This window comes from Nanorana parkeri, unplaced genomic scaffold, assembly GCF_000935625.1.
Source record: "Nanorana parkeri isolate BGI_ZX_2015 unplaced genomic scaffold, ASM93562v1 scaffold1451, whole genome shotgun sequence".
NCBI classification, from domain to species: domain Eukaryota; kingdom Metazoa; phylum Chordata; class Amphibia; order Anura; family Dicroglossidae; genus Nanorana; species Nanorana parkeri.
The window spans coordinates 149,052-176,326 of record NW_017307719.1 but is presented as its reverse complement, the minus strand read 5'-3'; the positions used below and the strand labels follow the sequence as shown (position 1 = coordinate 176,326).

At 42.8% G+C, this 27,275-nt stretch overlaps 1 protein-coding gene across 1 annotated transcript in view; it reads right to left on the bottom strand.

Annotated features, from left to right (window-relative positions):
- LOC108798328 (multidrug resistance-associated protein 1-like) overlaps positions 1–18,052 on the bottom strand; it is a 119,497-nt gene extending 101,445 nt beyond the window's left edge. Inside the window, exons 1-2 of the mRNA XM_018570068.1 lie at positions 17,763–18,052; positions 3,343–3,519 (exon numbers count right to left, since the gene is read on the bottom strand). Of these exons, the coding sequence (XP_018425570.1) occupies positions 3,343–3,519; positions 17,763–17,804 (219 nt within the window). The 5' untranslated portion in view covers positions 17,805–18,052. The remainder of the gene's footprint in view (positions 1–3,342; positions 3,520–17,762) is intronic.
- Positions 18,053–27,275: the final 9,223 nt, after the last annotated feature.

Genomic DNA, 27,275 nt, shown 5'->3' with positions numbered 1-27,275 from the left:
AAAATACTGGTTTGATAAACATTTGCGCAAATACCGTACGACATGAAAACTTGCAACTTGCATTTTTTTTAAATCTACATGGCCTCTGCTTTCAGAAAATATATACCCAGTAATTGTTTGGGGGTTTTAAGCTGTTTTCTAGCAAAAAAATCAGATTTCATCATGTGTGTGCAAATAGTAAGAAATTGCCCCGGACAGCAAGTTGTTAAACGCATGTACCATGCATTGCAGTAAGACATGTGTTACCACAATGCCATAGTGTGAATAGGCCTTTACAGTATTTATGATTGGTATTATGAATATTTTATCATTCTGTTTCCTCAACCTTAAAGCAGAAATTGTGTTCAAATCACTGCCAAACCCCAAGGGATGCATACAGCTGGGAGCTTGCTTCATGTAAAGACTGTTTTTATAGTCACAATGAACCCAGGACAGTACCAAGCAGAGAAGTATAGGCCAGCTCCTATTCCCAGCCTGATCATTCTAGTAACAGCCCTGTTTACTAGTTAATTGCCCTGCATGGGTCTCATATACAGAGAACTCTGTTTTATGAACACAAAGAAAGGCAAACATACATGCTATGCTTTATTGCTTAAAGTTAAATGGTTCCATGATGGAAAGAATATGCTTTGTCCTTGACAGATTCTAGTAAATGTACGGCTTGATTTATTTTATAGAATTTTCATAGGTGATTATGTTAAGGCAGTGAGTCACCGAGCTGCAGAAAAAGAGAACACTATAGTAGGTCATAGATTGTAGCAAGCCCTTCATTTGCATGACCTTAAACAAAATGTTATATATTTCTTTCTTCCTAGGAGCTAGGAAGCCAATTAACTTAAAAACTGTTTTATTGATGTGTGTGAATATATATTAGCTCCCTACCATCCCTCTTTTGGAGCCAAATCCTTATGTACCTTATGCAACAGTTTAGCTGTAAGTAACAAGGAGGTTCTTGTGACTTTTTTTTTACATATCATGTAGACAGAGAGTTTATTAATTTTCTCTGTATAGTGGTTAGTGCTTATTTCCTCACAAGCTGAACATTTGAGGTGTTTGTGAACATGCAGATTGCTCCCATGGTGTTTATATCTATATTCATATTTATCTGTATAGTTTTACATAGTTACATAGTATTTGGGGTTGAATAAAGACATACGTCCATCAAGTCCAACCCATATAGGTCCACGCATCATCTCATTCTAAGGGATACTGGTATCCCTGGATATTACGGTCCCTCAAGAAATTGTCCAAACGTTTCTTGAACAAATCTACACTCTTGGCTGAAATCACTGCCGATGGCAGTGAGTTCCAGACCTTAACCGCTCTTACTGTAAAGAACCCTCTTCGCCCATTGTGCTGGAATTTTTTCTCTACCAACTTTAGGTGGTGGCCTCTAGTCTTTGTAATGGAGTTAATCTCAAACAGTTTGTTGCCAATGTTGCTGTCACCATTGAACATCTTGTACATGAAAATCATATCCCCCCTTAATCTCCTTAATTCCAGCGTAAACATGTTTAAGGTCAGAAGCCTTGTCTCATAGCTCTGGTCCTCCATTCCCCTAATTAGTTTGGTTGCCCTCCGCTGGACTCTCTCCAGTTCAAGGACATCCCTTCTCAGTACCGGCGACCAAAACTGGACCGCGTACTCCAGATGTGGCCGAACCAACGATCTATATAGAGGCACAATTATAGACTTGTCCCTGCAATACATCCCCTTCTAAATACAGGACAAGACCCTGCTAGCTTTGTTTACCGCAGCATGGCACTGCAAGCTACCATTCAGTTTGTGGTCTACAATGACCCCCAAATCTTTTTCTATTTCTGACTTCCCTAGTGGCATACCCATGATTGTATAGCCTATTTGTTTATTTTTATGTCCAAAGTGCATTACTTTGCATTTATCGACATTAAACCTCATCTGCCATAGTATTGCCCACTCCCCTATTTTATCCAGGTCCTCCTGCAATGTTATATTGTCACGATCCGTTTCTAGTACCCTCCCTATTTTTGTATCGTCTGCAAACACGGAAACATGGCTATTTATTCCCTCCCCGATGTCATTAATGAATAGGTTGAACAGTATCGGACCCAGCACAGATCCTTGAGGCACACCGCTCATTACACTAGCCCAGTCCGAAAAGGTGCCATTTACAGATACTCTCTGGACACGTTCCCGTAGCCAGTTCTCTATCCACGTACACACCACCTCATCTATGCCCATAGCCCTCAGCTTGTGAAGTAAGCGCTTGTGTGGTACCGTATCAAATGCCTTTGAGAAATCCAGATATACCACATCCACCGGCCTCCCTCCATCCATATCTCTACTTACCCCCTGATAAAAAGTTAGCAAGTTAGTCAGGCAGGAACGGTCTTTCCTGAACCCATGCTGATTGTCATTAACTATGCCCTTATCCTTAACAAATTTTACCAAATAGTCCTTAATTATACCTTCTAACAGTTTACAAACTACCGATGGTAGACTGACCGGCCTATAGTTCCCTGGTTGGCATCTAGCCCCCTTTTTGAATATTGGGACTACCGTAGCCCTCCGCCAATTACATGGTACCCTACCAGTCACTAAGGATTCCTTAAAAATTAGGAATAATGGTCTTGTTATAACCTGGCTTAGTTCCCTAAGTACCTTGGAGTGAAGGTTATCTGCTCCAACTGCTTTATTTGCATTGAGCATTTTAAGTCTATGTTCTATTCCGCTTTCCGTCAACCATTGCGGTATATTATCGGTTGAACTATGTGTTTTATCACATACGTCGAACCCGTTTCCCTCCTGAGTGTATACTGAGGAGAAAAAAATTGTTCAGCGCCTCGGCCCTCTCCTTGTCACTTGTGAGTAACTTCCCGTTTTCGTCCTTTATTGGGCCTATCTGCTCCTTTCTTACCTTTTTACTGTTAATATATGGGTAGAATTGTTTAGGGTTTTTTTTTACTATCTGTTTTCTATTCTGAGTAGTGAATATTAGTTTGTTAGTATACATGGATTAAATTTTACTGCTATTTATTGGCAATAAGTGTTATTATGTACCTTTTTAATCTGTGTAAATATTTTATTTGTTCATAGGCATAGTCATGCTCTGATACTTGTGTACACTTGTGGCTGTAGATTTCTCAATTAGCTGAATAAGTACACTTACAGTAAAACTATCTGCCTATAAAGTCAAATTGGTGTAAAGCAAAATTGAAAGACCTTTCGGTAACGATGTATACGTAAACACAAGATTCATTTTATTATACAGTCTTCTAGAAAGTTATGCTGCAAGGAGGACACTGACTTTACTACAGTTCAAACGGAAGCTCAGTTAGTAAAATGGCATTAAAGAATACCTACAGTCTTTGCTTTAGAAAGCAATGACATCCTTATGTAACCTCGGCCATGGCGTTGGAGGTAGATAATGTAGAATGGAGAAGAGATAAATAGATAGAAACAGGGTATCCAGTACAAAACAGTTTTATGAAAGCACCAGGAGAAGTCAGGATTATTTGTGTTCCACGTCTGATTCACATCCTGCCAAAAAACAAAATGTTGAAATGTAAGAATAAAGTATCAACACAAAAGAAAGGCATCCAATTTCCAATTTTTTGTAACATTTGAGATTTCACAAGTAATCATAAATGGCTAATGAAAAGGTAAAATTTTAAACATGTAGACAACATTTAAAGCTGAACTCGCTATGAATCCACTTTGAGTTAAATGCCTTTCTTAACTTAGATATTACCTTGTAAATCTATAATTAACATCACTACTAGGAGTAACATCATCACTATGCTATGTGTAGCCTATGCGGAGAGCAGAGCTGTGGGAAGCCCCAGTAGCTTCCATCACTACAGCCTGCCTGTAGAAAACTAGAGGATTGGGCGGATACCAGACCAGTCACCCTGCACAATGAGAGAGAGAGCAGCAGTCATTGGTCTTTATTACAGAAGCTCCAGCACAGAGGAAAAGTTTCATACTGAATTGATCTGGAAGAAATGCACAAAGCAAAGCTCAAGTATGAAAGAACATGCCTCTTGCATTTAGACAATATTTGCTTAACTGGAGTTCAGCTTTAAATATAGACCAGGAGTTTCATCCTAGAAATAAAAACCATCTAGAATAAGGGACTCCATGATTTAAAACAATTGTAGTTCCTTATATTAACTAACAATTTTGGCACTACAAAATGTGAGGCTTGTGGGAAATTGATGTGAGAAGTGAGAAGTTTGGGCAGATGTAGCCAGGTCTTAAACTGCACCAGTGTGGTTAGAAAAATGGAGCTAGACAAACAGCTAACTTCACAACTAAAATGCATAAAGCAGAAGCCTCCCCTCCAATGATGTGTCATTTGCAAGTTTCCTCGCCATCACCAACATTTTTGTCTTGTCTTTTTCTTGGTTTGGAATCTTTGGTTATCTTGATTGGTCATGCCAGAATGACATAACACCTGCGTATGTGCACAAGAGTTCTTTCCTACCAGCAGATGCCAGAATAGTACACTATGCATAGAATAGTACACTATGCATAAAAAAGGATGTCAAAATGTCAAAAAAAGATTGTCTTTGCCTCTGATTGGATAATGAAGGAGCAGTAATACACAGATGAGGTAAACCTTGTGCTTTGCCCAATATAAAGGCCAGATGCCTGTGAACTTCACAGTATAGTAGAGCCTAATTTGCTTACATGTTGCCCCTTACAGTCCTAGCCTGAATCATGCTATGCAGAAATCTATAGGAAACTGAGGTATTATGTAATATACAGTATATAAAAAGATTTGGTATGGTTACACAGCATAAAATTGGACCAAATGAAGGTATTTTATATCTACCAACAGTTCTGCTTTTAAAGTGAAGGTTCTGGGTTGTCATCCCACTACCATTTTCAAAAATTATTTTAATTTATTTAAGTAATAGTTGCTATTCTCTTTTATGTTTTTAATAATATTACACAGCAGCAAATACTTTTATCATAACAGACAGTTTGGACACTGTAAAAGGTATTGTCTACTAATTGGCAATATTTGCTAAGAACTCAAACAACCACCAGCAATAGTTTTATAATAGATATACTATTAGTTATACTGCAGTGGTAATGTTTTAGAGGGCCTTGAAAGTCTACCTCTACACAAAAATGTAAACAGCTTTAAGGACTTCTATTTTATCATCGTAGACTGCGGTGGTGCACAGTAACAGCAGCAATATTCAAGTGTCAGATAGTTTAGTTTCGGGCACATATTGTTTGGTTAAATTGCCAGTAAACCTGTTGTTGTCACCAAAATCACCACATCAAAAGTAGTACATCTGCCATTAAAGGCCTAAAAAAAAAATCACATCCCCAAAATGTATATATGAAGGCAATGGTAGATGACAGACCAACAGTGTTGACCAATAACAGAAATATCTGTGTCGGGTGTTCCAACCCTGTGAAATACAGATCAGGATAGGCCACAGGGAGTGTCCAAAATTGTGTGTATGTGTTTAACCACTCTACCTCTGCCTAACTGCTGTTTTGCCAAAGATGTCTTATACCTCACTACCTTTTATCTGTAGAACAGCAGTAAAAAAGCTCATTAATAGGGGAGAGGCAACAATGATATACTGTAGTATTATCAGATACCTCCCTTCACAACAGCGCTATCCGACAATGCTGGACAAAAGAGACTGCAACTGAGAGCGCAGATGACAGGGGGCATGACAGCCAGTACACACAGGTACTTCACAGCCCCCGCATCCCCCTCCGTCATCTGTTCAAAACAAATACAAATGTTTTACTTATATTTCTTTTGATGCCTCCAGTCAATTAAGAAACCCCTTAGTCACATCTCCAGAGGTCGCCTTCTAAATAATTCCTCCCCCTTCCCCTCAGTACACTCACACCATTAATCACAGTACATAGTGTCACCTGGAGAAAGGCTTTAATATATGGGATTTCATAGGTCACAGTAATGAGTCAAAGAGAACATTTTAAAAAATGATCGCAGCATATAACAAAACACATATACAATGTAAAGTAAATTGGACTAGTGGGCCCAATGTAAGCATTTATGAAGTCTTCAAAGGAGAAGTATTAGGAAAGTAAAATATACTATTTCCAATACTCTTCCCAATACTTAGAGCCTGCGTCTGACACTGCAGCACCAGCTCTATATATCCAGACAGTCACCACTCCCCACTCCCCACAGGGATTCCCTCCTCCCCTCTTTACTCATTCAGTGTTCAATGGACAGAAAGACATGGGAGGGGCGGGCACAGCAGGCTCTAGAGAGGCAGAGCCAGCCGTCAATCATGGAGACGGATGGATCCCAACAATATTGTCGGGATCCTTCCTGGCTGTAGGGTGGCTTACCGCTGTCAGCATATAATGTAGCTGGCATTAGCACACTATATGCCAACGTTGGGTCACAGGAGAACATAAGAACTCTTTTAACCTTCCTGGCGGTATTGCCGAGTGTGGCTCGGGGTTAATTTGGGGGGGAGGAACCGGCAGGAATTTAAAAAAAAAACACGGAACAAAAAAAGGAAAAAATAATCAGACCGCCAGGGAGGTTAAGTGGATTTCTAGATACATATTTTATCCATAAAAGTACTAGGACCTCTTTGTTTTAAAGAAGCACTCCATGCAAGACTTTTATTAACCCTTCCAGTGGGGCTACCCTGGCACTGCAAGGATTAACTGCTCGATTTTGTCTAGGTGATAAAACAAAAAAGTTATACTCAAGCGATTCTCTAAGTCATGCTCTTACAACCATCCTTCCAGCCTCGCTCCCCCTCTGATGCAGCAGTCTAAGGATCCTCAGGTCATCACGTCCAAAAAACTATGTAATGGATGCGAGGACGCCGAGGGGCATGCCATCACTGCAGTGCAGGAGGAGACAGGCTGGTAGGAGCGCTGTGACTGCCAGACGGTTTTTGTATTTTAGCACTTAGACAAAAACAAGCAGTTAACCCTTGCAGTGCGTGGGTAGCCCCAGTGCAAGGGTTAATAAAAGTTTTGCCCAAAGGTCTTCTTTAAGACTTGCACAACATTCCAAAACGAACTGAAGCCAATATTAATATAGTGTTCGGTGCATCTGGTATTACTGTATGTTTACTCCCTGTAATTTCAGGAATCACTGTGCTGTGAACAGAATGTTAAATCAGTCACCAATAAAGGATGATGGAATTCAACTTAATAGCATACACAGCAAACCAGTTTAGTCAGTGTAGGAAAAATCTGGGTTAAAGCTGAAACTTAATGTGGTTATATTTTGCCTTCCCTGGTTCCTCCTTTCCCTCCTTCTCAACATATGAATCACATTTTTAAACAAAACCTTCCTATTTTCATGACATACCTTGTTTTAGCCCCAGTCATGTCATAATTGGGTCTCCGTGCCTCTCTATGCAATGTGGGTTGATCATGGCTGGTGGGAGGGGCTGGTAGGTGGCTGTACATACCTTCCTGAAACCATCACAGCACCCTGCCTTAGTACTCCTCCAAAAAGTCCTCAGCCCTGATGCACGCAGTGGACTGGCTCTTGAAAGAAGTTATGCAAATATCAAAGTGGCTTGAGATGAGTCAATCTGTAGGAGTGGGAGTTCCTAGGCAAACTGCATTTGGATGTATACACCTTAGGTTACCTCCCACATGTGACACTGAGCCTACATGATTGAAAGAAATAACATTTAATGAATGAAACAACTGGGCCAGGCAAGAAGGGGCTAGATGATGCTGGATGTCGTCCAGCAAGGAAATGAGGCAGCTTATATGTGACACAGTGAGAAGCTCATAGTGTGCACTGAAATCAGAGCAAGCAATTTCAGTAAAGAAGGGGAGCCTGTAGGAAAGGAAAGGCTAGAGCTCAGCTTTAAAGCATAAATCCAGGTGGTGTTTTTTTAGACAGAGTGAGGAAGAGTTAAAATGTCTCTCTTTTATTTCTGTTTGACCCCACTGGGGAGATTTTCCTTCACTTCCTATCCTTGGAGAAATTCAGGGTGCACTTGTTACCAGGAAGGGAATGCACAGACAGCAATTAAATACTGAGAAAATAGAATCCTTCTTTACTATATTAAAAAATGTGTTTTGTTTTTATCCCAAACACCTTCATTGTGTGTACACTGCACCACGGCGTTACCTAAGGGCTAGTTCACACCAAGCGCATTCCAGATGCAAAGCAGTTACAGAGCAAACGGATCAAAACTGTGTCCAATGTATTCCAATGGTATTTTGGGCTCTAGTTCACACCGCAGCGTTCAGTTCCAGAGCATGTTAAAAAACTGCAGCAAGACCTATTTTTCCTGCTCCGGAACGCATGCAAACGCATAAAAAACGCATGCAAACACCATGGAACACACTGAAAGCCCTCTGCAAACAAAAAGGGCCCGGAACACATCAAAAACACGGCAAAAAAACGCGGTATAACACAGTGCACTGCGTGTGCAGATCTGGTCTGCATTTGGTGTGAACAAGCCCTAACACTCATAGGTTTGGTAGGCTGTAGCAGGTATTTTTACTGCTGGAGTGATCCTAGCATTCATACAATTGGGATTACAGATTCAGCATTCTTTTATCACTGCCGTGCCCCCGCATTTTACTGTATGCACTGTTACCTTGATTAGTTGTTTGTGTGTTCTTTAGTCATGTAACCATGCTCTAGCGATGTGTACAGAATAAAATACAGCTGCATCATTTAGCAATGATTCATTTTATCAATGGTTTTAAAATGTTTGTATTTTAATAATTTTATACTACTGTATACAATTTTATTAATCCCCTATTCACAATTGTGTGGGTGTGACAGCATGCGTGCATGTAAAGTGTGTTTATGTGCATCACAATAAAATTAACAGGCTGCTCTACATGCGACAATTGCACAAAAGAAGTCCCTGCACCTTTTTTTACTGAAATGTGCCACACGAAAAAACATAGAGGGGAATTTATCAAAATTGGAGCAGACAAAATGTGAACCAGCTTTGTATGGCAACCAATCAGCTTCTATCGTTCATTTTCAAATCTTAACTGAACAAACTGAGGAGAGGCTGATTGATTGCCATGGGCAACTGCTCCTGATTATTTCTGCTCTAGTTTTGATCAATTTCCCCCATAGTGCTTTGTTTCCATGCATTTTGGTGCAATCGTCATGCACGTGAAAGCACACGGGGCAACAAAGTCTGTTGGGGAGCACATATTAAAAATTGACATGTGTTTTGGCACACTGCAGCAACGCATGTGAGAACATGCTTCTTTCATGTTGCTGCAGTGCACAGATGTGAATGTGGGATGCTTATTTATGTACAGTATTTATCTTTTCCACATGTTTTTATCATATAAATTCAGAACCCATTTATTTATGTGTCTATTTACTGGTATGTTTTCTAGCCCTGGTGATGGACGTACTTCAGAATCCCTGAAACACGCTGGCTTGCTTATGGATATTTTTATTCATAAACATAAACTTACTAGCTGTGGTTGGACTTGTTGGTTGTGTTTAGATGAAGCACTGAGAGCTTGAGGAATGTATTTCCAACCGGACTCAGGTTCAAAGCTAAACTACCGGCATTTATTAAAAGCACCAGTTATGCAATTATTATTATTATATAGGATTTATATAGCGCCAACAGTTTGCGCAGCGCTTTACAATATAAGAAAGACATTACAATTACAATTCAATTCAAGACAAGATGGTAAGGAGGGCCCTGCCCGGGAGAGCTTACAATCTAAAAGGGAGGGGCAAGTGATACATGAGGAGGTAGCTGTGTAGGGATGAATTGTTTGAGAAAGTGATATTTCAGTAGTTAGGTTGAGGTCGGATAAGCTTTCCTGAAGAGATGAGTCTGAAGGGAGCGACTAAAGGTAGTCAGAGTAGGAGATAGACGGACAGGTTGGGGTAAAGAGTTCCACAGAATGGGGGAGACTATATTTACACATCAGGACTTTAGGAAAAGGAGGAGCAGTACCAGGGGCCAATAAGCCTCTAATACGGGGGTGGGCATTTCATTTTCTCAAGGAGCCATGTGAGAAACTGGGACTAAAGTATGAGACCAACAGAGCCAGCATGTGACATCCTACTACGGTAGTAACTACACAGCCAACATTTTCCTTTACACCCTCTACTGCCACTTATTTTAACATCTATTACAGAAACAGCTAGGGATGCACCAAAATGTCACCCACCTAAACATTTCGGCCAAAAATGGCACTTTTGGCGAAATGCTGAAGGTTCCATGACGGCCGGAAATGCGGCCAAAATTTCAGTGTATCCCTAGCTTCTCTCCTCCCTGCTGGGCGCTGGTCTGTGTGCCTTCTGATGCAGTGGCCAGCACCCAGGTGTGAGGAGAAAAGCTTTCAGGAGGCCGAGCAGGTAGTGACAGTTTTCAGGATGCCCAGTGATGTGGTGACAGCTGTCATAGTTACAGGAGGCTGAATTCTCCCCCCGCACCTCCCGGCTTGGCATCCTGTGTCAAGATGGAGAGGAGTGAGTGGAGGAGATCTATTACAGGAGGTGAAGCTCTCCTCCCCCACTGCCCACTCATTTTCCTGTGATTCAGGATGGAGAGCGGTATACAAACACTCAGCAATCAGCTAATTGTTTGTAAATAACTGGACATAGTGTGCATACTATGTTCGAGTTATGAAGGAATGGGAAGTGATCTACATCACTTCCTGTTCATTCATGATTGAGTAACTCATACTATATCCAGTTTATGACTGGACAGGAGCACTAAGTATAGAGGCTTCCTGTTATTTCATAACAGGGGCTGCAGAAAATGAGATTGAGGACTGTTTAGACCTCTGATTTTTCCCTTGTCCTCCCAGCAGTAAAGTAAAAAAAATAATTTAAAAATAATGAAAACTTTTTTAATAAGGTTAAAAAAGTTTTGGCCTGACAATTTTTTTGTTTTCGGTTTCAGTTTCAAAGTTCCATGAAGAGGCAGCGGGAACACAGACCGCTGCAGCCAGCACCAGCAGGAAGGAGAGATCTCTGTGCCTCTGCGTGCCACCATTCTCCGGATGGTGCCCCGCTGTTCCTCCGCTGCTGCCGCAATTCCTCCACTGCTGCACATGTCCCTTCGCTGCTGCCCCTATTCCTGCGCTGCTGCCCTTGTTCTTCTGCTGCTCCCTTCATGCTCCCGCTGCTCCCTGTGCCCCATCTTCTGCCGGCAGTAGAAAGCCGCCGTCAAAACTCCCATCAGTGGCTGGAAACGATAGCCAGCCTGCTATTGGCTATTTTAGATTGCAATAGCCAATAGCAGGCTGGCTATTGCACCCACCCACTGCCTGCTGTCAATAAGCAGAGGAGAACCTGAAAGAGAACTTTTTAAAATAGCCAATAGCACTGGCTATTGCTTACAGCCACTGCATGCTGTGTTGACATTCAACTGCCTCAGCAGGCAGCTGTCATTCATCAGTAAGGCCCCATTCACACTAAGTGATTTCCACCGCGATACCGCGCATTTGTGCCGCGCGATATCGCGAGAAGTCGCCGGCCAATGCTATTCAATGGAGCTGTCTTAGCTCCATGTCGCCCATCGCTCGTTGCTGTCGCTCCAGCAGGACCCTTTTTTTCGGCAGATTTTGTGCAATTTTTCAATGGAGCCCAACGCTAAAGGTCGCGCTACCATGGCTGGATCATCGCTGGAACGTCCCCCCGAAAGTCGCGCTATCCCGGCCGTGCGGATCCGCTGCAAAAGGTATGTCGATTAGTGTGAATGGGGCCTAAAGTGCAAAGGTGACACTAGGGGTCTAAAATGTCAAAGTATTGCAGCGCTGAATACTGAAAAATGGCCTGGACAGGAAGGGGGTGTAAACACCCCAGTCATCAAGTGCTTAAGAAGCCTGCAACTAGATAACAAACATGGGTTTCAAAAGATCCCCCATAGATCAATGGGAGTAGAAGGCCTTAGCCCATAGTGCAGAATGCAGTTATCCATGTATGTATAGTAATACATACATAAACATACATATAATATATATATATATACATATATATATGTAGATATATACATATATACATATATAAATATATAATCCATGCTACCAGGTTGGCATGTTATCATAGTTTTTAAATGAACAGCTAAATTTGCCTAATGTTTATCCACGATTTAGGAGTTGTACATTTTCTAGTTGTCCAACAACAAAGCATTATACCAAAATAGGACGAGGAAGACCAAGCCTGTTGTTGTTGGCTACAAACCAAGTTTTAAGGGCTGTGCATTTTCTAGTCATTCAACAACCTGGAATTACACCAACAACGGAAGAGGAAGACCAAGCCTGGTCAATTTATATAGATTTTAGTTTAGATAAATATACTGTATGATTGGAGTTCTATATCTACATTGCAATTCATATAGGGCACTGAGTGGAAACAGATACAATCTCTTTGTTACAGTGTATAACAAAGGTTCAAAAGGAGTAAGGTTGTGTAAAGGGGCATTTAAAGTATAAAAATTATATTTATAGTGGACTAAGACTGACTACATTTGAGAGGTATATTGCAAAACATTTTTTTAAACCATGATATTATCAATGACAAACACCTCTGTTGGCTTCAACTCTGTTTAGTTTTCTGGATATTTTTACACCAAGCATTTAATTGCACTGTACTGGATATTAATACTGCTAGTACGCCAAGTTGGCCATCTGGCCATAATGATCATAGTTAATTTTATTACTTTATTTTAAATTCCAACAATGACTGGATCACCACTGAACATAGAATAAATAAACAGATTACATAACAGGGGTGTGGAATTCCTATCGCCCGACGCCCGGGACAGGCAGTTTCGGGCGCCGGGCAAGTAGTTTTTTAATACATTCAGCCCTGCTCCGGACAAGCAGAGCTGAATGTACAGTGGGAGCCGCCGCTTGTTTTCATACAAGTGATCTAATCAGATCACTTGTATGAAGCGAGAATCGGCAATCCTGTGCGCCCCCCCCCGCCGCGGTTTTCGGGTGTCCCCCGATCCTCTGGTGGACCTGTCACCACGGCACGGGAGCTCACCATAGAGCCCGCAGAGCAGACGAAGAACTTCCTTTCTTCGTCTGCTCTGTGCTATCACTGAGACCGTGGCGCTGTGATCACAGCGCCACCTGTCTCGGCTGTCAGGAACTGCACAGAACATCAGTTCTGTGTTGGAGGGCAGGTTCCATAAAGAGAACCTGTCACCTCCAAACTATCACATAGAGGATTTTAACACCATGTGATGGGAATAAAATGGAACAAACATTTTTTTTTAAGTTATAAAAAAGTAAAATATAATAAAATATATAAAAATTTAAAAAAATAAGTGACAAAGTAAAAAAAAAAAAAATTAAAACCAACTCTGCTGCCCCTGCCATCTGCATACAAATAAATACACGCATAGGAAATTGTGTGTGTGCGTTGAGTCCTGCTGCCATTTCACTGTGTGCCATATTGTGGTACCTGGGCAGCAGAACTCTCTCACACACACAATGTGCATTAAAGGGTAAGTTCACTTTCCCAGGTAATACGGGAAAATGGAATTACCCGATCAAATCTGGCCCGATCTCTTCTACCCCCCCAGCTATAAACTTTCTGCAAACAGTCCTTACCCCGTACTGTCAAGCGCATTTCTGCCCTATGCATTTTTAATTTTACTGGCAAATTGCAAGCACTCATTGGTCAGCGTGGTCAAGTGATTGGCCGGGAAGCCAGCTCCTTGCCGATTGGCCGCCAATCAGCATCGAGCCTTCTTCCCGGCCAATCAGGTAATTACGTTGGCATGGAGCAGGCCTCCCAGCCATTCACAATCAAGCCGGCCAAACAACATGGAGTCGGCTTCCCTGGCAGTCAGGAAGCCGGGTAGCATCTCATTACCCGCTGCCTAGCTTCCTGATTGCCTGCTTCATGCCAATGGGTGAGTACTGAAAGCAAAATATTGGTACTCGATACCCAAAAACTGGTACTGGTGCATCCCTAGTTTTAAACTTTTAAAACTTTTTTTAGTTGTATTGGGACAAGTAGATTGTCATGAAGGACAAGTAGATTTGACCCCCGCTTTAGCCCTTGGACAAGTAGTTTTTTCAAAAATTTCCACACCCCTGCATACGGAGAGCTCACTTTGTACAATACGTGGAGCTCTGCCATCAGTATGACTGTCATGTCATCAGTATTAATAGCTCTGTGCTCTCTTGAAAATTAGCACTCTTTCTCTGTTATCTGCATGACTTAGCTGCACACTGAACATTTGGATGTGCAAGGTCCATCTGTGTCAGCTCAGAAGGGGTACACTTTGGCATTCTCCCCTTGGATGCCAGGGGACCTAGTCCTGGCACTGGTTCATCATACAATCTAGGGTAAGAAAAACTGGGTGAATTAATAATGAACAAGGATGTGGGTGTCCTGGTAGATAATAGACTTAATAACAGTATTCAATGCCAATCTGCAGCTTTCAGACCTAGCAAGATGTCTTGGATTAACAAGGCAGAGACTCAAGAAAGAAAGACAATCACTAAAATTAATAAAGAGTGTCTACGAAAACAGATACATGAATTTGAGGCAAGTACTGCCATATGCCGTTTTGGAGACACACTGAGGCCAGAGTATTCTCAGTGGAGATCAGTAATACTGAGCTTGATAAAACCACTGGTTCAGCATTAATGGGCCCTCTGCTCAGGCACCACACCTCTTACACAGACAGGTGCAGTGGCGGAGGACTTTTGCTGTGGGTGGGTGGAGCCTTATGGGGAACTTTGAGAGACCGGTTTCCTATCAGGTCCACATCTCTTGTGATTGACAGCAGATAGTGGGCAGATTGCTCATGACAATGGTACTGGCAATCAAATCTACTCACTACCTGTTGCCAATCAAAAGGGAAGCGGACCAGATGGGGAACTAGTCTCTCAGATTTCCAAGTCAGGCTCCACCTACTGGCAGCATCATTGGTTGCTAAGAGGATCTTAGCATCTTAGAAACCAGTGATTCATCCCGAACCCCATTCATCTGCCAACAACTGAATGTAAACAAAGGGGCCAGGGATGTAGGCTAACATCATTACCTAAATATGGCCGTGGCTGGGGTATATCCTAATCAGCAGGTGAATAGGACCATGGATGCGTAATTAATTGCTAGGACCCCAGCAGCTTGGTTTCCTAGCAACCAAAAAACAATGCACAGTAAACTATTACAATTATGACAGCCTCCCAGCAAATACACGCCCCACTCAGAGCACTGGTGTCTCCCTGTATATCAGATTACAGTTGGTCTTAATTAAAGTGGTGGCAAGAACAGTTGCAAAGCTTTTCGTGAATGAGGTACAGGTTGTTTTAAAAGGACTGTACCACCAGAAAAGTGTACATGCTTTACTGAATTGGAAGGGTTGCTTATTGTGCTGTAAAAACATGGAATAGCCTTCCAATTGTGTCAAAAAGGCTTGGGTGTGTTTCTAAATGCACAAAATATAAATGACTATTAATATTTTTAAGAAAGAACATTGTACAATGTTGATCTAGGGACTATCCAATTGCCTTTGGGGATCAAGAAAAACCGAAATGGAGTATACTTTACATGAAAGTTTTAGTTCACCTGTGAAATTAATTCAGTCTAACTAGTAACATAACAATCTAACCCTATAGCCACATATTCATGAGGCACCATATCCAAAATACATTGAAACAATACCACCAACATGATTTGATGGATATTAGCCCAACTGACAAAGTGGCCATCTTATGCAAAGAAGTTAAAAACCACACTTTAACCCCTTCATGACGGAAGATGTACACTCTACGTCCCGCCACAAAGGGCCAAATGACTCGTCACGTACATTTGCTGCTCTACAAGGCAAGGATTCTCAGCGGTTACCATTCATTAATGGATGCCTCGGTATAGAGGCATCCATTAATGAAAGAGTTAACATTTTTCAGACACCCGATCCTCTTCAGGAATCGGGTGTCTGAGAGTGAAAGCAGACCTGCATTCGAGGCTCTTGCCGGCATTCCGACAGTTGCTATAAATCGAGAGATCTCGATGTACACCGGCTTTTTTTTTTTTTTCTACTTTCAAGAATAGAAACATAATGTTTCTATTCCTGAAAGAATGTTTCAGTTTTCTGATCGTTGTTGTTACTAGAGCTGCAGTTAACGATTATTTTCAAAATCGATTCTGGAGGAGGTGCGGCATGTAGAGCGTGGATGCGTGCGGGTGGGCCTGACAGCGGCGAGTGTGAGGTGGGGCGGAGGTGCGACGTGCAGCATGTGGGAAGCCGTGAACAGGGCCAACTGATCGGAGGCCGATTAATTGATTATTGAAAAAGTTGACAACTTTTTCAATAATCGATTATAATCGATTATGTCGATTAGTTGTTGCAGCCCTAGTTGTTACGATCAGATAACCTTTAGTGACAGCTGATCCTGAACTGCTGCAGGATCAGTGTCACTAACGTTATTATTGGCTGTTCTGAAGTTTGAAGCAGCCTAAAGGTGCCCATACACTGCACGATTCTCGTACGAGAATAGCGGGAAATCCCGCGATCGTATGATAATCGTGCAGTGTATGGAAGGCGTGCAACCGTTTCTACTGTACGGTCGCACGTCTTCCGTCGAAGAAGCAGGTTGGAAAACCCGCCGGGAATCGTACGATTCTCGGCGAGTTAGTGGCCTGCTTGTTCGACAACTGCCGAACGGACCGGTGTGCGCACGCGCACACTGCCCGTTTGCAGTCATCGGAAGCCCTGCCCCTCATTGCAGTCATCGCAAGCCCGCCCCTCTGTCCAAGATGGGCAGATCGTACGTTTTTTTAAGTACTTTACAACCCTCGCAAGACAAAAGTCTTGCAAGGGTTGTAAAGTGTATGGGCTCCTTTATAATAACCAAAAATTAATTGATTAATTTATCAAGCAGTAATAGTGAAATTAATTCACAATGACTGCTTGATATAATCACCCTAAGGGGTTAATATATTTTTTTTAACCCACTCATGACAGCGATGTTCAAAGTATGTCGCTGTCACTAAGTGTGACACTTAGTGACGGTGACATTGTATGCCAGGTGAGCACTTTTAGCTTTAGCTTTTAGAGAGGAAAAAAAGATTAAAATGTTAGGTTTTAGGCCGAGTAGTACAGAAACATTTCTAAAATCCTAGGGATGTGAGGTTTTTCCAAATAAAGAACAAAAGAATTAATGTATTTATTATATTTTTTTTAGCTGTGCTGTTTTTGTAAAAAATACTACAAATCAAAACTGGGGAAAAAGTGTTTTAAGTTTTTTCCTCTTTTTTTATATTTTATTTGTCCTAAACGAGGCGTTAGGTACACATGTGTGATATAGATATATAGCCCTATCTGTCCTCTAAAAAACAATATATTATATCTGTGGGTGCACTTTGTAAGTACAGTATATTACTGACGTGGAAGAATCACACAGCAAAAATGTAAAAAGTGTGTCAGTCATTTACGAACAGAAACGAAAAACAAGCTCAGTCATGAGGGGGTTAAAGCACTTTTGACACCTTACATAAAAGCCCTCAACAACCTGCCCAGCATCCCAACTTGCAAGTATATGTAAGGTTTGGAACACCACACAGATGAGCTTGGCCTGCTCACTGTACCATTCTGTCCTCAAATATAACATTGTCCTAGAAATATGGTCAGACTTAAGGTGCCCATACACTGTTTTTTTTTAGACGCAAGCCGGTGGAAGAGAAGATTGGACCCGTGGGATGTAACCAGTACGGTGGGCCCAGGCTTCAAGATTCTGTAATTATGCACCTGGGGGTCGGAGGGGGGTACTTGCCCTTTAAAGTCTTTGTAGCATCAAGTTATACAAAAAATAATACTCACCCAGAACTTTTCTGACTCATCAAGTTTGCAGAGCCACTTCATGCTTGCAGTTGGTAATGCTTAAGCCACATGAGAATAAGTAGAAGAATTTAAGTCAGTTTTTTCAAATGTAAAACAGTAGTGCAAAATTAGCTTTAGACAAAACTCCCCAAAGTGAGTTACTGGTGTGCTATGATGTTATCTATAATCCTTCAATAAGTCCGACATCAGCAACATTCCAAGATCTTCCTCTCATTGTCCAAACCCATTTGTAAAGTTTCCTTTTCATTCCATTAGGAAGCACAACTCCAACAATTAAACCCTGCAAATGAAAGACATAGAAGTTGATTATGCTACTAAATGGGCTAATTACAGTTACAAAAACAAAAAATAAAACAAAATAATAAGATGGGAACAATGGAACATGAAAAAAATATTTTTGTACAGTCTCTATTGGCAGAGATATTTAGGTCTATATTTAACCTACTAACAATTGTGTCTCACTTTCTGGAAGCTAAATGTTAAATACAAACTAGCTAATCTAACCAGACACCCAGAATAATGTACTCTTAGTGCTCATCCAGTGTTAGGATTAATCAGTAATGGACAATTGTAAATATCTCAATCTCTTTTCTTAAAGCAGGTTTTGTGCCAATGCAGGGAGAGTTAATATCACTAGGGCTAGGGGAAAGCTCAAATAGGATCTGCCACGCTGCCCCAATCACCTCCCTCACAAGATCCGCCAGCGCTACACGCGGGGCCATCACCAGCCACATACGCCATCACCAGCCACACACCAGCCGTCTAGGGGCTCTTGTTTGGACGTGTGGATGTTGTCTGGTTCGACTGGGATATCTGGGGAGGTGGATTTATTGTAATGTCTTTTGAGAGTGAGGTTGCGGATTAATTTGTTCAAATCTTTAAACGGGGTGAATGAGTTGGGCTTAATATCGGGTGCACAATTTAAACCTTTCTTTAATATGGATTCCTCATGAGGGGTCAGGATGTGGTTTGAAAGATTGAAAATCTTTACTGTGGATTGTTGAGTTCTGTCTTTCTTGCATTGTGACATAGTGAATCTGTTCCTCCTCTTCTTCTTCCTCTTGTTTTTTTTTCTTTTTGGGGGGCACGTGGCCTAGTTCTAAAATTTTTTGTGAAAGAGACGATTTAGGAATGGGGGTGGTAGGAGGAGGTGTGGCAGAGAGGGAGTGGTTGGCATCAGAATTTGGACTCAATATTGGGTTCTCCTCTGTGCGTCTAAGTGGGAGAGAGTAGAGTGTTTGAGGTGGTGTCCTGTTGAGTAGGGTACTACAATGCATATACCCATTGCACTCCTGACCGCTTATCCATAATAAGAATGGTTGGGTGCATCGGCAGTTGACGGATGGCTACCGTCCAGTGATACAAAAAAAGTATGGACACTGGAACTCCAAAGGTAGAAGTACGCCTATTTATTGACGCACATGCAAATCATGCACATTGCGACGTTTCGTAGTCATGCAGGATCCCCTTCATGAGGCACTTGTTCTGCCTGATGAAGGGGATCCTGCTTGACCTTTAACCTCACGGTGAGTTTCTGCATACCACACTTGTGATCAAATTCTTTCGAAATTTTTCACCTCTCCACCGTTCTTTACTCCCCACTTTGGTTCCCAACTTCAAAAGTCTCCTTTTGGTTCATCGCTACCACCATGCCCATCCGCAACACCAACACTCAAACAAGGCCAACCCATCGGCCTGTACCTTTTCATTTGCCTGGTTGTGGCGCTTCCTCTCTCGTTTTTTGTTCTTCTGTTACACTTTGTTGGACACCCCGGGCCATACAAACAGGACACAGCACACCAATTAATACCACCCCTACCCCCACTTTTGTTCCCGTGCCACCTCCCCTCCATAAAGCGCTGTATTACTGGTCTGCTCTTTGAACTTTTCATTAGATTTTCACAATAAACAGACCTACAATTAAAAATTGGTCAGGGTCTGGTTTAATGTGGTTGGAGTGCTACTTTAAAGTGACACTAAACTCAGGAGTTAGATCTTAAAAAAGCATTCATGTATCTCAACTATTAACAAAAATGTAGAGGGTTATTCACTAAAGAGCCATAGCTTTGGCTAATCCCTCGGCTCACTTCAGCCGCCGGCTGAACCGAAGGGCTGCTGTACAGGCTATTCACAATAGCCTGTACAGCAGCCGAACAGCTCAGCCGAGCTGAACGCATATGGTTCGGCTTGGCTGAGCGGAACATACAACCGAAGTGTGGAGAATGGTCTCCTGGGGGAAAAAATGTGGAGTCCCCCCTAAAATTCCCATCCAGACCCTTAATCTGAGCACAGGCTTGGCAGGGCAGGAAAGGGGGGAACAAGCGAGCGGCCCCACCCTCCCTGCACCATGCCAGGCCACATGCCCTCAGCATTGGGAGGCGCTTGCAATAGCGATTTGACATATGCCGGCAAAATGTCAACAGATAGACGGAGACAGCAATGATGTCACTGCTAGCTCCACCTATCTGTTTACAGTTTGCAGGCATATGTCAGATTTTTCATTCTGCGGCGGCAGTTCGTTGGGTGCAGACGGGTCGGCGGGCGTAGTTTTTTGTTTTTAGGTCGACGAGTCATCGCGGACAACACTGGATGTTGTGATTGCCCTTTGGATTACCTCATGGCATTCATTTTTGGGCTTTTTAAAAAATTTTGATCTCCTCGTCGGAATGCAGGAAGTGATGCGTATTACATCACTTCCGCATTCCTCTGTCACTCTCCGGTACAGAAACCGGAGAGAAGCTGGTGAAGCAGGTCTATGCTTCATCAGCTTCTCTCGTGGTCCCTAGGTGACACTAGGGGTCTTAAAGACCCCTGATGTCTCCATAAAGAGGACCTGTCACTGCAAATTGGCTATCAATTTGCAGCTTATTTGCTCCCTATGTGATAGCAATAAAGTTAAGTGGAAAAAAAAAGGTTCAAATAAATAAAAGTTACAAAAGAAAATAAAAAGTCACATATCAAAGCAATAAAAAAAAATGTTTAAATTAAAGTCCCCCACCGCCCCATGCACACATGCGTCGAGTCCACCTACGTGCAAAAACGATGATTACATCCATTGCGCCGCACATGTTACATATCGCCGCGAATGTCGGATTGAGAGCAATAATTCTAGGGCCATTAATCAATGATAACACTAAACTGATGAACGGTAAAAGCTTTTAAAGCGTCGGCTACAGTCAATTTTGGGTATGGTAGTTTTTTGCGATTTCGCGGGTGTGCGTAATTTTAAAGCTTGACATGTTTGGTGTCTATTTACCCGACGTGACCCCGTCTTTTATATTTTACCAAAAAATTGGGTAATAATAAATGTTTTATAACATAACGTAGGGAGAACAGGCTTTTTTTCAAAATTTTCGGTATTTTTTTCATTATGTATTTTTTTTAAAAAACCGTAATGGTGATTAAATACCACCAAAAGAAAGCTCTATCTGTCCCCAAAAAATGGTATAAAATTAATTTCATTACAGCGTTGCATGACAGAATAAACGTCAGTCAAAGTACCGCAGTGCTGAATACTGAAAAATGGCCTGGACAGGAAGGGGGTATAAACACCCCGGTCAGCATAGGCGTCATTAAAGGGGGGCAAGGGGGGGAAATTTCCCCCCTATGTTGTGCTCCCCCCCCCCCGCTAAATTAAGCAGCGGTGCAGTGGCTCCAGTACTGGTGCTAGTATACAAGCAGCTCCAGCAGCTGTCTGTAGAGATCTAGATGTAGCTGTATTGTCGCCCCCGACCCACTGCTGCTGACTTTGAAAGTTGCTGAGCCTGTACTGTGACCATAGCTGTGAGCCTGTCATGTGCAGTGTGTGGTAGAGATGGGAAGTTCGGATCTTTTAAATGAATCGGTTCATTTGAATCAGTTCATTCAAAAGAACCGATTCATGAATCGAATCTTCGATTCACTTGCTGAGTCGGCTGACAAGCAAGTGAACCGAAGCTCAGGAGCTGTCTGAACCTTCATAGAGGACTCTGATTCAGAGAAGAGTGTCAGGCAGCTCCTGGGGAACATTGATCCTAACGCTATTCATAAATTTAAGTGAAAAAATATGTTAAGTGAAAAATAATAAAATAAATAAAAACTTAAGAGGGATCCTGGGTGCAATGGCATAAATTAAAGATCTTTGTACTGTCGGGAGTGTGCACTGTGCAGCTAAATCCTTATCAGATTTCTAGACCACCAGTTCAGCAGATAGTGACCCTCATGGACAGCACAGGGGTTTAACTGTTTGTTTCCCAGCTGCAGCAACAACTAATAAAGTTATACAGTGACTGCTACTTCAGTGACCATAATGATTATTTATTCTACAGACATGCAGGACAGGGCTTACTATGCGGCTTTTTTTCATGGAATATAAAGTTCCTCCTTTTGGCTAATTTTCTTTAATACCATCCTAAAGTTTACAAAATGAAAACTCCTCACGCCTTTTCTCATTTGCAGTGTCCCAGGCTTGAATGCTTAAAAGTAGGGAGGCACTAATACCGATACCAGTATCTCTGCCGATACTGGGCATTTTCATGAGTACCCATACTCGTGAAAATGCCCCAATACTAAACACAGATACTGGTTTTCTATCAAGGTTTGTGACTACGTTGGAATGTGTGACCAGTCACGTGGTCAGACATTTTAACGTAATTGCACCTAGTTTTTCGGCGGAGGAATATGTGACCGCTGCCTGAGGTCCTGTGCTTGCTGGGGACCTCAGTAGACGTCCTGTGAACTGTGGCGCATGTTTACAGCATCATTTGCACATCTCCTACCTGGGGAACCACACAGTGCTGCTTACATCGCTTTCGCTGCCCAAAAGACCCTTCGGACCCCAGAGGAGACCCCACACTGCCCCCCTGAGACCTTCGGGATATCAGGCCACCACCCTGCAGCAACACAGAGTATGTAGATTCATATTATTTTCAATTGCTGTACAATGGATTGCTGGGATTTGTAGTCCTCTATAGCTGGTTGTATTATTCTGCACTGCTGTACAATGTATTGCTGGGATTTGTAGTCCTCTATCATTGGTGGTTTTCTGCACTGCACCACTGTATAATGTATTGCTGGGATATGTAGTCCTCTATAGCTGATCGTATTCTGCATTGTTGTGTAATGTATTGTTTGGAATTGTAGTTCTCTATAGCTGATGGAATTCTGCATTGCTGTACAATGTATTTCTGAGATTTATAGTCCTCTATAGCTGGTGGTATTAATTTGCATTGCTATATATTGTGCTGAGATTTGTAGTCCCTCTACAGCTTGGAGTTAGTGGCAGAACTACCAGGGTCGCAGCAGTCGTACACGCGCACACTACCAGTGTTCTAACTTTCCTCAACCCATTAATTTCTCTACTGCGTCACTTCTAGGTGCGCATGTCATGAAGAAAGAGGGTCATGAAAACATCTGATTCAGATGACTCGGCCCCACTGGAAGTGACACAGTCGAGAAAAGGTATAGGGGCGAGGAAAATTATAGAACACTGACTTTGACACTGTCCGGCCCCTCCCACTAACTTCCCACAGCTCACAGCCCAGAAGCATGGACAGCCAGCGGAGATCTACAGTGGGCGATAGTGCCTAAGTAGCGGACATGGAGCGGAGTAAGGCCAGAACCATGTAGGGAGCCCAGTGGGAGGAGAACACTATCCCCCAGCCAGTCACCCCTTTTATGGACTTACTAGGAGTCCTCACTAGTGATGGGCTCGGGTGTGTTCGCAGCTCCATGTGCCAAGCCCGCCAGGAAGCTGACAGCGCCACAGCGCCAATCACAGGCACTGAGACATAACAAAAGTGGCAGCCAGGGGCGGGGGGAAGGTGGGGGAAGAGGCAGAGCTGGAGGGTGGGCTAAGTTGCTGCACCATGGGCCTCTGGGTTGTACTTGCCCCCTGGGCTAAAAGTTGCCAGTCAGCCCATGCTGTATTTCACAACTGCCGGACGCCGAGAGCTGATGAAATTGCGGATGGCATCGGCGCCCGGCCATGGCGGAATGCAGGATTGTGGGCGGCGTTTGACTACATGTCGCAACCGCGGGGTGCCTATGCCATCCGCAATTAAATCAGCTCATCGGTGCCCAGCGGTTGCGACATGCAATGAAAATTATTAGTGCCCCCCCTACATATTGTTCCTAGAGTCGCCACTGCCGGCCAGCAAGTGGTTAAAGGACTTGTCAACAACTTTTGTTTTGTTTTCGATTTTCAATTAAATAATTTTTTCTTGGGCCCCGTTCACACGGATTTGTCAGCGCTGAACCGCCGACATGAAGAACCCGATACATTCCTGTGTGGACCACCTGCCGTCCAAAATTCTCCCTGAGCTATTTTTTTTTGCGCTAATCAGTGCAAATTCCATATAGATTTCAATAGCGCTGATCAGCATGTTTTTGGGCGTTTTTAATTGCGTTTTAACACTCCCCAAAACGCCCCAAAAACACCCTTTTATAATTAGCGCTGAAATGCATCTGCCCTGGTGTGAATGGGGCCTTAAAGTGTGGGCTGTTTATTTACTTTTTACTTTAACCCTTTAGTAAATGAGTATAGGTGGCATCTGGGTACCCCTTAATTAAAGGGGTACCCCGATGCAAATAAGCCCCCCTGCCCACGGACCCCCGCAACCAATGCAGGTGCTTTGCGGTGCCATTCAGAATGCTGTGCGGCAATATGCATATCATGCATCAACACATCCAAATAGAAAAGTTTGTTAAAAGGACACCGCTCACATTCAGAGCGTGTGCATCTTGTCATGCTTGTAACATTGGGGGGAATACATCATAGCAATTGCGAGTGTTTGAACTCGCATATGCTCGCATGGGATATATTTGCGCCAGATTTATGTTGCTAGTGTAATGTTGTTCATGAATGAGATTAAATAGACTTCAGAAAAGAAGACTCGCAACTCCAGGCAAAAACCTTAAGGGCTTGTTCATACCAAATGTGGACCAGATCTGCATGAGTTTCTGCACATGCAGTGCAGTGTGTTTTGCCGCGTTCCGGGCCGTTTTTGTAAAATAAAAAAAATAAAATTTAGCCTAAAATGGGCTTTCAGTGCGTTCCAGGGCCTTTGCGTGCGTTTTTGATGTGTTTGCATGTGTTTTGGTGCGTTCCAGAGCAGAAAAAATAGTGCATGCTGCAGTTTTACCACATGCTCTGGAACTGAACGCTCTGGTGTGAACTAGAGCCCAAAATACCATTTGAATATATTGGATGCAGTTTTCATGCATTCTGTACCTGCTCTGCATCTGCTCCGCACGTGGTGTGAACAAGCCCTGACTGTTGCTTCTTCAAGAAGTGGTCATGGGGACTTCTTAAGTAGCGATTGTTTTGTTAGGTGATGCTCCAGTTGCAGACAGCAGCAGGATAAGTGCAGATGTAAACAGTTGCGAACTTTCTCAAAACAGGCGCAATCAGTTATAAAAGGTGCACATGCTAAAAGGAAGAGCTAAACCGATTTGCACATTGATCATTGCAAAAATTATCTAAGAGGCTAAAACAGTTGCAATGGCTTTGATAAACTCCCCCCATTGCAGGTTCCTGGTAATAAACTTATTTACATCGAGATCCTGGCTGTTGAGTGTGGCTTTACATACAATACATCAACATGTTCCCGCAGTGCAACACTGCGAACCCCTCCTTACATGATAATCAATTCTATATATAATATATAATATACATACATACATAAGTTTGCAAAGCAATACATGTATACGTACAAATGAAAGCTATAAAAGCGGTCTATTGTAACCTGTGTTTGTCAAATAATCTCTCTCATTATTGCATTGTTTAGCCGGTGACTGTTCTGCAATGCTCTTATGTACATAGAGAATAGCAGGTACATAGAGCTGAACAAGAGAAATGTACCGGTGTATGGTATGTATTTCTTGTCACTCTGAGGTCAGCAGCTAGATCCCAGCTTGCTGTGTCTTGCAGAGGAAGTAATAACGTAAACTTCAATGCCAAGTAAACAAGGGCTCTTATACTTACCCCGGTAAGTGCAGCAATCCGTATATGTGATCTCAATGCCTTCTGTTACCTTGCTCATCATACATAAAATTCCTACTCCATGCTTACACTGTATAAAGGGCGGGTTGGAAGGCAAGGCTACCAGTAAGCATTTCATCAGGTTGGAGGCTTGTCCTTGGAAGGTGGGGCTCAGGACGAATTCTATAAATAGAAATAACTATTCAAGTCATGAAGGGGATGGATGGAGGCAGGCTGCTGCTGCTGCCGCCTTGTGGGCTGTCACATGGTAGATTTCCTTCTCTTAGATACAGTATGTGGGATTTATCTCATAATTACGGCTACCGTTCAAATCAGTGTGTTGCAGATGAGGAAGTGTCAAATTGCAAGAAGACCTACTTTGTAATATGTTCCCATTCACATTGCATAACTTAAAAAAAGAAATGCTGTTTACATTTTTTAGTGCTTTGTACTTGCTTGAAAATTCTTCCTAGCTTTCCCCAATGTAATGTTAAGGGAGGGGGAAGTTACTCTGATTCAGTGTTTCTAAACCTTTTTTCAGTCACGACACCCTTTGAAAGTATCCAAAATCTTGAGGCACGCCAATCTAAAAACAGTACATGAAAAGAACATGTGATCCCTACAAAATCTATACCAAACCCTTATCCAAGATAGCTGCCTGATATGGATTTTATGTGGGGGACCCCACGCAAAAACACACAAAAAATCTAAATCCCCACTTTCACCTCTTTACATTAGGAGTCCCTCTTTACATTAGCAGCCTCCCTTCACATCAGAGCCCCCACTTTCACATCACAAGCCACCCTTCACATCAGAGGCATGACACTGTGTGAAATTTTTGTGGCACCCCTTAGCAAGCCTGAAGGCATCCCAGTGTGCCCCTGCACCCCGGTTGAGAAGGGCTGTTCTAATTAACCCTGGCTGTACTGAGGTGTAAACTAGATTTGAACACTGTCCTTAAAAAAAACCCCAAAGGGTTAAAGACTTAGAAGTCTTGTATGTTAATATGAAGAAGCTCAGTCTGTCACTCAGTTCAACCCTCTACTTCCACTTTCAAACTGCTCAGAGTAGGCTGCAATCTGCACAAAGACAATCGCCCCCAAAAAATTGTAACAAATATTTGTAAAAAAATGATTTTAGGGATGCTGTGTGGATAGGAACACTAGAGGCTGCTCTTTAACTAGCTCCCGGCCAGCCGCTGTGTATACACGGCCGGCCGGGAGCTTCTTGGATGTAACTGGGCGTGTATACACGTCCTGTTACATCCGTCCGCTCGGGCGCGCGCGAGTGGGAAATCCCCGCTATTTGAAAAGAGGCAGCGATGCCCGTTAATATACAAGCGATCCGCCGGCTATAGAGCTGGCGGATCGCTTGTATGAGGCCCCGAGACGTGCGCCCCCCCCCCCTCCGCGGCTCTCCCCCTCCCGCTGTCAAGCTGGTCCCGGGCTCCGGTGTGAGCCAGGGACCAGCATAGTGCCTCTGTCACAGGGGATCAGAGGGAGCTCGGTACACGAGCTCCCTCCGGTCCCCTC